At 48.2% G+C, this 12,225-nt stretch overlaps 1 protein-coding gene across 1 annotated transcript in view; it reads left to right on the forward strand.

The window, feature by feature from the left end:
• The window catches only part of TOGARAM2 (TOG array regulator of axonemal microtubules 2), an 87,941-nt gene extending 76,114 nt beyond the window's left edge, over positions 1-11,827 (forward strand). Inside the window, exons 18-19 of the mRNA XM_049904144.1 lie at positions 5,149-5,235; positions 11,402-11,827. Of these exons, the coding sequence (XP_049760101.1) occupies positions 5,149-5,235; positions 11,402-11,658 (344 nt within the window). The 3' untranslated portion in view covers positions 11,659-11,827. The remainder of the gene's footprint in view (positions 1-5,148; positions 5,236-11,401) is intronic.
• The last annotated feature ends 398 nt before the right edge of the window (positions 11,828-12,225 follow it).

Below are 12,225 nucleotides of genomic sequence, written 5' to 3' on the forward strand. Positions count from 1 at the left end.
GTTTTCCCTAGGGTAGGTGGGTTGGGTGGAGTGCTAGTGAAAGAATGGTTTGGGAATGTCCCCCTTCTGGTATAAGGTCCCTAGGTGGTGCTCACGGTTTGCACTCAACTGCTAATGTAAAGGTTGGCAGTTTGAATGCGCCCAGTGTTGCCATGGAAGATGGGCCTGGCAATTGGCTTCTGTGGATTATAGCCAAGAAAACCCTATGGAGCAGTTCTACTCTGCAACACATGAGGCTTCCATGAGTTGGAATTGACTTGATGTCAACTAACAGCAATAACCCATTTTTGGTGAAGTGAGGGAGGAGAGTGCCTGGCAGCTTGCTCCCTAACCTCTGCCATCTGACACTGCAAGCCGAAAGGGCCCTCCATAGCAAAGGGTGGCATGGTGTCCTTTCTGCTCAGCACCAAGGCCTTCTGGTTACAGGCAAATTATTCCGGGGACCAGGGGAGTGCCTGGAGCAGAATGGCTGGGCTCTGTTACTGGGTTAGTTACAGGGGAAACCTCACTAAGTAAAACATCAAGCTGCTGACAGTTCATCTCCCCCTCCCCCGCCCCCAGATCAGAGCCCCACATTCAGTCTTCTTGCCTTCAAAAGAAGCCCCTTTAATTTATCCCAGCCCCTGGCCAGTGCCGGAGAGAGCAGATAAGCTTGGAATGGGGGTGGCTTCAGATTTCCTTCTGTTGCTTTGCTCTCTGACTTTGAGTTTATTGCCTTATATAAATCGTATGACCAACGTTATATTGTTAATGAAGCTTAAAAATTCATTTGTGATACCCTGCTAATATACCAACTGTTTAAAAATTCTCTGTTATCTTCTGTTTCTTGTCTCTATGTATACAAATTTCCCTGGTTAAAAACCGTAAGGTAAATACAATTTTGAATTTGATTCTTTTTTAAAATACCATATTGTTTTCAGTTTCCCATGCTACTATGCATAAGTCTTTATAGTTCACTTGTCCCTAGGTAGTGCAAATGGTTAATGTGCTCAGCTGCTAACCAAAAGATTGGAGGTTTGAGTCCACCCAGAGGTGCCTCAGAAGAAAGGCCTGCGTTGAAAACCCTATGGAGCACAGTTCCAATCTGACATACATGGGGTCACCATAAGTCGGAACTGACTGTATGGCAGCTGGTTTTTATAGTTAACTTAAAAATGGGACCCAAGCCCAGGCAGTCTGGACCCAGATCCCTATGCTCTCCTGCCTCCCTTTAAACCTGGGTGTGACCAAAAGGTGAGCCTTCACTACAGACATAGCCAGAGGAAGGGAGGTGAGCTACCCGAGGCGTAGCATTCCGGGCCTTAGAACCCAGCTTGGGCAAACACAGCGCCTCTGTCTTAGCACTGGCCTTCACTCTGCAAGCATCTATCGAGTACCTGTCGTGTGCCAGCCCCTGTGGGAGTATGGTTGGGCACAGCTGTCTGCTGGATGTGTGTTTTCAAGTACTCCCCAAGTCTACTTCTTTCTGGTTCTGGAAGCCCATGTCAGCGGCGAGGAGGGTAAAGGCTCAGCTGTGTCCAGAGAATGTCCTGGACTGAGTGTTGTGGGGGGAAATCCAGGAAGGAGAACTCCTTGCCCTCAAAGGTGAGCTTACGGCTAATGTTGGGGTGGGACAGATAGAAACAAAAAAACAAAACAAAAAACCAAACCCGTTGCCATTGAGTCAATTCCGCCTCATAGCGACTCAAAGGACAGAGTAGAACTGCCCCACAGGGTTTCCAAGGAGCGCCTGGTGGATTCAAACTGTTGACCTCTTGGTTAGCAGCTGTAGCTCTTAACCACTACCCCACCAGGATTTCCAGGACAAATAGAAGCATTTGGAAACACTAATACAGATGCTATTGATATAGAAACATATTTAAACAATTACATCTTTGCCAAGATACCCTGAGACCACTTCTTGTTAACTGCAGTATCCTAGGAGCTGGCATCTTTTTTTTAATCTCCCTGAACAAATTATTTTAAAGATTTTTGCCTTATGGATAGAGCTTTTGCAAACAGCAGAGATGTACATGAGTGCGTTTTCTCCTCTGTACCCTTTACCGGTCTCCGGAGGAGAGCGAGGGAAGCAGGGCTTAGCTGTAGTTAGAATTGTTGCCTGGTGGGAATGCGCCCAGTTCCCAGGAAGGGACGAAGGGGTGGCACAGCCATGGGATGCTAAGGGTCTGTGAGGAGGGACTCATGGAACTCAGAACCGTCTGGAAAGGCTTCTTCAGGCAGGCTTCTGTGAGGAGGGACTCAGGGAACTCAGAACGGTCTGGAAAGGCTTCTTCAGGCAGGCTTCTGTGAGAAGGGACTCAGGGAACTCAGAACCATCTGGAAAGGCTTCTTCAGGCAGGCTTTTAATCTCTGTACCCTGCAAAGAGAAATACAGCCTGGAAGATGGTCACCAAATGGAACCCCAGGACACTGGGCATAGCTGTGCTCACACCCAGGCGGGCTGTCCTGCTTCACGTTCCTGACAGGTGCAAACAAGCCCCACAGCCACACCCCTGGAAAATGCATTTTTAAACTTGCCCTACCTCCCACTAAATCATACTGTGACTGCAGTGGTTGCAAAATGCTGGGAGCTGGCCATGCTGGGTGCTTCCACGGTTCACGTCAGGGGCAACCCGATGGTAAGGGGAGACTGTTTCAATCTCGTATATTTCCTAGGCTAGCACACCTTTGTCAGCTGAAGGGCCACTTTCCTCACCTTGCATGTCTTTGTGAGGAATGCAGAGCTTCAAGTTTAATAGTCTGAGAAAGAGAAGGCAACTAGAATAGAGAACATCAGTTTCTAGATTTAGTGCGTCCTGCTGGAGTTAACTTTAGAAGTACAAAGGGTGCCAGAGAGTCTCTTCACCCTCCAGCACTCCCCACCCTACTTACCTGGGATTTGGCCATTTGTGATTTATCTCTGCAGTAAACACTCTTAGTATTTTAGTTCTCTTTCAAGAGAACTAGAGGGCCAGTGCTTTACCTAAGAGTGTGGCTGGGTAGCAGGGAGAGCTGGCTCCTCAGGCTGGATGTGGCTGGAGTGCTGTTGGAGTTGGCCAGCAGTGGAGGGCTCTGGGTCAATTAAAAAAAAAAAAAAAGATTAAAAATCCCTCTTTTTCCCAAACTTCCAGAATTGGGGCATGTGGAGGATAAACTTTGCTATCTTTGCAAGTATGTCCATGCTGGGCCTCAGGCGACCTGGGGAGGATAACCAAGGGGGCAATCAGGACCAGGCAGGGAGGTCATGTGTAACCAGTTGAGAGGTGGTTGTTGTTAGGAGCCATAGAGTCACCTCTGACTCATAGTGCTCTTATGTATAAAAGAACAAAATGTCGTCAGGCCCTGTGCCATCTTTACGATCATTGGTATGTTTAAGTCCATTGGTATGGCTATTGTGTCAATCCATCTCATCATGGAGGGGTTCCCTCATTTTTGCTGAGTCTGTACTTACCAACCATGACGGGTTGCTCATACGGGCTAAACCCTTCCCCCGCAGCAAATTCTGTCATCTGTAAAATGAGGAGAACATATAATCCAGTTATATAAACATTGATGAGCCTCTTCTGTGTGCAGGGGCCTGTTAGGCACAAAATTACATAGAACATCGTTCTTGCCCTCCAGGGGCTCAGGGTCTGAAAGGAGTGTAAGATATGTACGAAAGTATCTTTAATATTTATGTAGAGTTTTAGAATGGAGATATAGACAGACAGACGAGGGTAGGCAGAGAGATTAATTTCCATTAAGGGCAACTAGGAAGGCTCTGCAAAGAGGGGCTACCCTGAAAGATGAGCAAAGTTGGGAAAGGTGTGGTAGTAGGGGAGGGAGACATTCCACCTTGAGTGAAAGTAAGGTGATATGAAATTAGAGTATGCGTTTGGGGAAGGTGAGTGAAAGTGGCATAGCTGGAGTATAGGACAGCTGGGTCAGAAAAGGTTGAGTGGGGGTGACACCAGGAAGGGAGAGCCATGAGGCTGAGGACCTTTGGACTGCATCCTGGAGGCAGCAGCAGTCATTAAATGGTCACAACAAAGTTAGCTAAGTCAAAGTGTTTATCACATTGGGCACTCTTTCCCCTCTTCCCCTCCCCATCTTTGATGGAGTATCTTGGTAGTGGCATCCCACCTGCCAGGTGCCATCTTCAACTCCTCCTTCTCCCATTGTTTTGGTCTGTAAATCCCATGGATTTTACCTCTACAATATCTATGGAATCTTTTCCCTCCTACCCACCCTACTGACAATACCCCACCTTCTCTGACCCTATCAGAGTAAGCCAAGTACCTTTGCTCCAGATAGGCTGCTCCCCTGTCCGGATCTGCCCAGGATGAGAGATGTCCTGGGACATGGGATTTTCAGTGCTAAAATCAGCGAAGTCCCAGGCAGACTGGAAATCTTAGGACTAGAGCTGATCACCCTAACTTTGTACTTCGAAGGATCTTGGTTAAAACAATCACATTGCTTCCTCTTCTGTGTTAGAACGAGAAATATCTGCCTCCTTGTAGAAGGGGCCTCTTGATACAGAGGGGGAAGAATGTGTCTTATTTCGCTCCTGGCTCCATGCCTGTTACACAGAGGACAGCAGCCAACGTTCAATGTGTGAAATAACCAACTGCCCTCACTGTGGTAGAGCACAAGTTCAGGCTTCGATGAGAGTCGTAATTTCTGTCTTCTGACCCCAACTCTTCACTTACTTTTGGTGTGACCATAGATACGTTCCTACGTGGCTCATTGCCTCAGTTTCCCCTAAAACTATAGTGTGTGTGTGTGTACAGATAGATAGATGGGTATATGTGAATATCTATCTGTCTGTCTGCCTGTCCGACTATCCGACCGTCCATCTGTCCGTCTGACCACCCATCCTTCTTTTGCCTAAACTTCACAGCAATTTGAGGAAGCAAAGGTAATATAAATTAGGACAATTTTCAGTTCAGAGGACTCTATGGGAGGAAAGGAGGCCTGTTTGGGAGCCATTTTAATGATTTTGGGCCACCTATCCTTCCCCAAATATCCTGTGTACACTCACTGTTTTAAGTGCCTCATTATGACCTGAGAAAATTAATTCACCTCCCCAAAGGGCCTTTTCTTGTTGTGGGTACCTGGCATTGTGAACACCTGGTGCTGTTGTGTGTAGGTCCACAGTATCATGGTCACTGACACTCTCCATCTCTTTAGACAACCTGTGCCTCCTGCAAGCATTTGCTGGGCGGGTGCGTTTCCTGAGTGGCCGTGCAATGCTTGATGTCACAGAACGTCTGTCAGGTAAGCAGCCCTACTCTCCTAGCCCCCAAAGATTTCCAAGTGATATCTGTTCTTCTCTCCTAGCATATGGTTAAACTTATTTTAGGCCTAGAATAATCCCCATAGGTCATTTAAATTATTTTTATATTCTGGGTGTTTTTGTGTGTGTCTGTGGGGCGGGGGGTGACAATACGTATATTGCCAGGAGAAAATCTTTGGTCAAAGTGAGGCAGGTTTGTACATAACCAAAATGGTTTCTAAAAAAAAAAAACTATTGTGTATTTTTTCCTCTTTGCAAACAGACTCCCACTAGCCCATAGGGCACCTTTGTGTAAACTAAAGAATGCTACCCCTTGCAGGTGGAGAGTGCCTGTGTGTGTGTGTGGTAAGCAGACAGCACTACTGTGAGGATTAAGAGAAGTTGGCCCTTCTCTGGTATGCATAGCTGGCAGGCAGAGCACAGGCTGGATTTTATCCCCACTCGGCCCCTGGCCAGGTGTCCAGGACTGTTTGTGGGCAGATGGGGACTCAACCTGGACTGCTCTGCCCTGTTTAAGCTTCAGCTGAGAAAAGATTGCTCCAGTTCAATTTCTGCTTTGAGTCTACAGGGAAAGTGTCAAGGGATTTCATTCCAGGGCCAAAACCTGCTACTGTGGCCTTTACTGTGGCTGCATGGTAAGGACACAAGCTTTGGGATCCACAGACCCATTTGCCACCTGCCAACTCTGAGCTTGAACAGGCTACTTCACTTAGCTTTAGTATTCTTTTCACTTGCCAAAAGTCCGCTCTCCTGTTTTGAGAAGGTCCCATTGAGGGAGGAAGGAATAGAACTCAGCCCGTTCTCTAGATCCCGGAGGGCTCCCCTAAATGCTGATTGATCATGCCTTTACCTCCTTCCATGGCTCTCGAGTCGTCTTCAGGATAGTGTCTAGGCTCCCTGCAGTGGGCCCACCAGGCCCCTCACTGCGTGGCTGTTCACCTGTCCAGGCTCTGCCCTCTTCTCCCTCTACCCTAGCTACGTGCCCTGTATCACTTAATCCTCATAACAGCCCTGCAAGGAGGATATAGATCCTTAGTCATCTAGTGCTGCTATCACAGAAATACCGCAAGTGGATGGCTTTAACAAACAGAAACTTATTCTCTCACAGTTTAGAGGCTAGAAGTACAAATTCAGAGTGCCAACTCCAGGGGAAGGTTTTCTGTCTCTGTTGGTTCTGGAGGAATGTCCTTATCATTAATATTCCCCTGGTCTAGGAGCTTCTCAGCGCAGGGACCCCAGATCCAAAGGACTTGCTCTACTCCTGACTCTTCTTGCTTGGTGGTAATGAGGTCCCTCTCCTTTCTGCTCTCTTCTCTCTTTTATATCTCAAAAGAGATTGACTCAAGATACAACCTAATCCTGTAGATTGAGCTCTGCCTCATTAACATAACTGCCTCTAATCCTGCCTCATTAATATCATAGAGGTTAGGATTTATAACACATAGGATAATTACATCAGATTACTGAATGGAGGACAACCATACAATATTGGGAATTGTGGCCTAGCCAAGTTGATACATATTTTGGGGGGACACAATTCAATCCATAACAGATTCCATGATTATCCTTTCTCAGAGCTGAGGAAAATAAAGCTCAGAAAGGTTAAGTGCCCAAGGCCCCTGGCAGGTAGTGGAGGATTTGTGTACCCGAGCCTAGCTGCAGAGCTGAGCCTCAACAGCTGTGCTGTGCCCACCTTGTAGGCCCGGCCGGGGTTCTATCCTCTCTCGTGGCTCTTTGCCTGCCATATGTTGCTTCCCTGCTGGAAAGCTCTTCTCCATCCTTCTTCCTCCACCAGGCGATGTCCACTTGGCTCTGGCAGCACTTCCCCTGTCCCTGTGACAGTGGGCATAACTGGAAGATGGCAGGTAGAGTGGAAGTTGTGCTGGCCCTCGGCACGTGGCACCACTGAGCAGTTTCTTTTAACCTGGTGTGGCCAGAGGCATATCTATGGAAAATGGCACCTCTGGTAAGCACTCAAATTGTGCCCCTGTTCAAACATCTGACATCCCTTTTCTAGATAACTTTACCATAATATCAGCTCGAAAATAAAAGTCAAGCCCGTTAATCTTTTCATTAACACATTACTGTGCTTAAGGAGGAGCCCTGGTGGCGAAGTGGTTCAGTGCTATGGCTGCTAACCAAAAGGACAGCAGTTCGAATCCACCATTCGCTCCTTGGAAATCCTATGGGGCAGTTCTGCTCTGTCCTATAGGGCTGCTGTGAGTTGAAATTGACTCAACACCAATGGGTTTGGTGGTTTTTTTTTTTTTTTGGTGTTTGAGGAGGGACATTGGGCCATACTGGGTTAATGGAAACTGCTCAGTGGCGCCATGTACCCAGGGCCGGTGCTGTCCCCTTGATACATCACTGCTGGCTGTCTCCCTTCTTCTTAGCATTTCTTCCTGAGTTATGTGAGCCACTTAAGAGCACGCCCCACACGGTACTCTAATGGGTCTGCTGGCCCCAGCCAGTGCCCCGCAGTGCTGGGCACTCAGGAGATGCTGACAAATATAGACTGATTGGCGACATAAATGCCCATTGCACCTCCTCCACTGCCCCATCTCTATGCCCTGGCTTAGTCCTCCCAGCATCCCTGATGTGGCCCCTTAGCAGGGGCCAGGCCTTCACCAAGCAGGTAGGGCAAGTGAGCAAGGCTGGGGGGCCACGATGTTGGCACAGTGCAATGTCGTGGGCACCCTGGGGTGGCAACAGGGGCGTAAACCCAAGACCACCCTGAATGCCAGATAAGAAACCCATCCCTGCTGCTCAAACTCAGCATTCTCTGGGTGAAACCCTTCCCTGCACTTGTCTAGATAATTTATGGGGCCCAGAGGTGAGAGAGCCTCCTCACTTTAGATTACCCATCCATTCTAATTTCTTCCATCTATTTCCAAGAGACCCCAAAGCAACAGTTTCTCCATAGCGTGTGTGTTCCTCAGTTTCAGCCCGGAACAGAGGAGATAATTGCAGTTGACACAAGGCATAGACTAATAGTAGCACTCTTTAATGGGAATAAATCTTTAGCTAATTACTTCAGCTGCCTTTTAAGCTTGAGTTTAATAGGGTTCTCTTCCTCATGATGACTCCCAGAAGGGCCACGGTAGCCTCTGTCAACTTGAAAGACCTCTGTCAGCCAGGTGATGCTCCAGGTCCTCATTCCTGAGGAATGTGGTTCTGAGTCAGCAAAGAGCAGAAAAGAAAGTGTGGGCTGAGGAGCTGAGATGGGGCGGGTGTTGTTATTCTGACTAGGGTGTGAGCTTCCTGGGGGTGTGTGTCTGGGGTGACTATGGGCCTCACTGTTCAAAGGGGGTGAGGCTCTGGTCTGAAGTGCAGCCTTGTGGTAAGGTGTGGGCAGATGGGAAAGGCAGATGAACTCTATCCTTTGGTGGTAGCAGTGGGGGAGGGGTGCCTTACCAAGGCCACCAAGGTGGGATAGCTCTCACCTCTTCTGTAGGTGAGATTCAGTGGAGATTTTGGAAACCTTTGAATTACATTTTTTTCAGTGAAGGCAACCAATTAGGATAATCCATTTCCCCCCTCTCATTGCTGCCTTGCTAACCTCCCCTTGCTCCTCTCACCGCTTACTCTGCCCTTGCTCCCAGCCTCCATCCTTGGAGTTGACTAGGCTGGCTTTCCAGTTAACATGTTCCAGATTCAGTGTATCTGGGGTGGAAATGCAAATTCTCAGCTAGGAACTTGTTAGAATGGAAATTCTCAGCAGGGGTTCGAATGGAGTGGGGGTATTGGCGGGGGGGGGGGGGGTGGAACTGAAAGTTTTGAAGCCCTGGTTCCAAACACTGGGAACGGAACCCTTACCTCTTTTCAACCAGTGCACCTTCTTGCTCCAGCCCCTGTCCCCTGGAAAGTTCCTATGAACGCTGATGTGGCTGGGTTGACGTGTAGGGTGCAGTCCTGCCTTCCCCACTGATAAAGAACACCTTTACTGAACCTTCTGGGGGTTCTAGGATACTTGGGGATCCCTGGGGGCCCACAGAATGGGGTGCAGGAACCCTGAGGATATGGCCTGAAAGTTGACATACCTATTCTGTGGGAAGCGTCACTGAGAGGGTGTCGGGCTGAGGTGGAGGGGTGGCAAGGTCACCCTTTTGGCGCCTCATTGTCCCAGGTTGGCTCTGAAATGAGAGGCACCCCCATGGAGCTCTTGGAATATCCTGGGGGAATTGGTGAGTTATGCTGATGAGGGGAGGACAGATTGGGGGTTTCATTAAAAATAAAACTCCAGACCAGCCTCTGAACAATGAAGCCCCTAGAGTGGGAAGGAAGAGGCAACACTTAGGGTACACTGAGCTTCAGTTAAATGATGATGGCTGAACAACATGATGGACATACTCAATGTCATTGAAGTTTGTTGAAATGGCAAATATTTTGTTACCTATATATTTACCACAATTAAAAAAAAAATCTCTATATAAAACTGGTAGAAAAAAGTTTTAAAAAGTGGATCTCCTAGAGCTATGGGAGGCAGTGTGGGGCGGAAAGAGCATGGTCTTTGGAGGCAAGGCAGATTTGGCTCTGTCTCAGCTCAGCCCTGATTAGCTGTGTGGTCTGGGGCAAGCTCCTGACTCCTGAGCCTTGGTTTCCCTGTCCGCCTCTCAGGGTGGCTCTCTCAGGGTGGCCGGGGGGATGAAATTGACAGGTGCTGTAAAGCTCTGCGCCTGTGCTCAGGCAGTGCTAGTTTCCCGGACATATCCTGGCCCAAGGAATGTTCCATTTTCTTCGCCCCATAAGTAAATAAAGCACTGCTCTCAGCATTGTTTACCTTCACCAGCACTTATCCTTTGGCAGGATGACAGGCAGAGCGCGCTACTTGTAAAATGAGCACTGTTAGCACTCATGTACTCTGGGCAGCCCAGCCACAGCGGAGGGACGGAGCAGCTCCTCCCAAGTGGGGCAGCACTCGGTGTGGCTGTGACATTGGCTGAAGCATGGGCATGCTGGCAGGTCCAGCTGGCTTCTGGGTTTTCTGGAGTTTAGAGAGGTTTGAGGGTTTGGAAGTATTGAGTTTCTGTTTATGGTGATGGCAAACCTGGCAACAGATATTGGGTGATGGTTGCACAGTATGATCGATGTAGTTGGTTTCACTGAATTATACACGTGAAAAATGACGAATTGGCAAATGTGTTGTATTTATACATTTACAACAACACAAAAAGAAGAAAACAAACAAACAAATTGCAAGAGGAGAAAAAAAAAGATGGAGTGGGAACCTATGCTTTAAAAACACTTAAAGACACAACAGCCGACAACAATATGGGGGACTTACTCTGAACAAACAATTGAACTGCTAAAAAATCTTATGAGGCAATTAAATTGCTGTTGACTTTTTGGCGTGACTTGGGGAAAGCGGATTTGGGGGGCTCATCACTGGGATGGAGGGCCTGTGTGGAGAGCGCCATGGCTCAGGAACTGCCGCTGGTCCTATCCATGAAGCCTGGCATCAGTCCGCGGGGGCCGGGCTGTCTCATCTCCGACTAGCTGTTCCATGGGCCAGACGCTTCATTTGAGGGAACCTGACTTCTCTGCCTACCACAGCCTCTCTCTGTGTGTCAGCACTGTCACTGGTGCTGATGGTGAGTAGAGCAATGCCAGGCCTAGTACTGGCTGCCGGTTGTCACATGCCTGCCCACCAAGTGCCAAGCTCCTTACGTACATTTCATTATCAAATCCCTGAAACCACCTTAAGGGCTCGGTTCAGGATCATTATCTTTATTTTACAGATTAGGAAGCAGGCTCAGAAAGGCTGGGAGGCTTTCTGTAGGTCACACAGCTAGGGAATAGCCGAAGCAGGGTTATAATTGACTGAGTCTGCCTCGTTCCCCTCCCCTGGACAGTCGGGACCCGTTTTTACTGTCATAGGCTCTGGACACTTTTGCTTTTGTGGACCCCTTTATTTTATAAAATAAATATATAATCCAAGCCAAATATATTCATTTCTTTCTTCTGATTTTAAATGAAATGACAACATTTTCATGAGCCTCTAAAAGCATTGTGGTCCATAGGCACAGTGCCCAGTGGAGAGGTCGGCCCTGGGTCCGCCTGCCCTTTGGGAACAGAATTGGCGTCCCAAGAAGGGAGTGGGAGAGGAGAGAGTGCCTGACTCAGTAGCTCTCCCTTTTCTGCCAACAGTGCTGGTGACCTCGGTTTACCCACAGAAGCCTCAGGCCGTGGAGCGCCATGTCCTTCCCGTCCTTTGGTATTTCCTGAACAACATGACTGGGAATGGTGTCCTGCCTGGGCGTAGCGGGAACGTGCGCATGGCTGTGAGCCGGCTGTCCCGGAGCCTCCAGGAGCACATGGGCCCCCGGCTGCAGGAATTTGCTGCTGGCCAGCCAAAGCACGCCCTCACAATGCTGCAAGACCTCCTAGACATGGAACCCCTGTGAGACAACCTCCAAGTCACCGACAGAGGATGGCTCCCTACTGCAACACAGCCGGCAGCTCATGCCCCTTTCCGCTGGATGGAAGACAGATCTGAAATGGGCATTCAATTTTTAATTTTATTTTTATGATGGATTAATCTCCTAGTGTATGTTCCCGTAGAATTTCAGATGTACATAGTTTATTTTGAAGTAGAAATTAAATAATCACTTATTTTTCTAAGATTTTATGATCTTGGACTTTTTTAACCTCAGAGAACTTTACGCCAGCTGGCTTTGGGACAAAACAAAACATGACAACAACAAAACCAGTTGCAGGGATATTGAAACCAAGAGTTAGGAAGAAAAATGCAGCACAGAGCCACATGGTGCAGTCATTTGCAGGCATAGGAACTGCCAAAGAAAAAATTGCACCAGACAGAGTTAAAACAGGCAAGGACAACTCTATTCAAAAAAGGATTATTCTAAGGGAGGGGAGAGGGCTACGAGAAGGGAGGGAAACACCACCACAATAGGAGAAGGGGTACTGTGTGGTAGGAGGAGAGACCAGCTCCTACTCCACTGGGACAAAGA

This window comes from Elephas maximus, chromosome 12 (genome assembly GCF_024166365.1).
Source record: "Elephas maximus indicus isolate mEleMax1 chromosome 12, mEleMax1 primary haplotype, whole genome shotgun sequence".
NCBI classification, from domain to species: Eukaryota; Metazoa; Chordata; class Mammalia; order Proboscidea; family Elephantidae; genus Elephas; species Elephas maximus.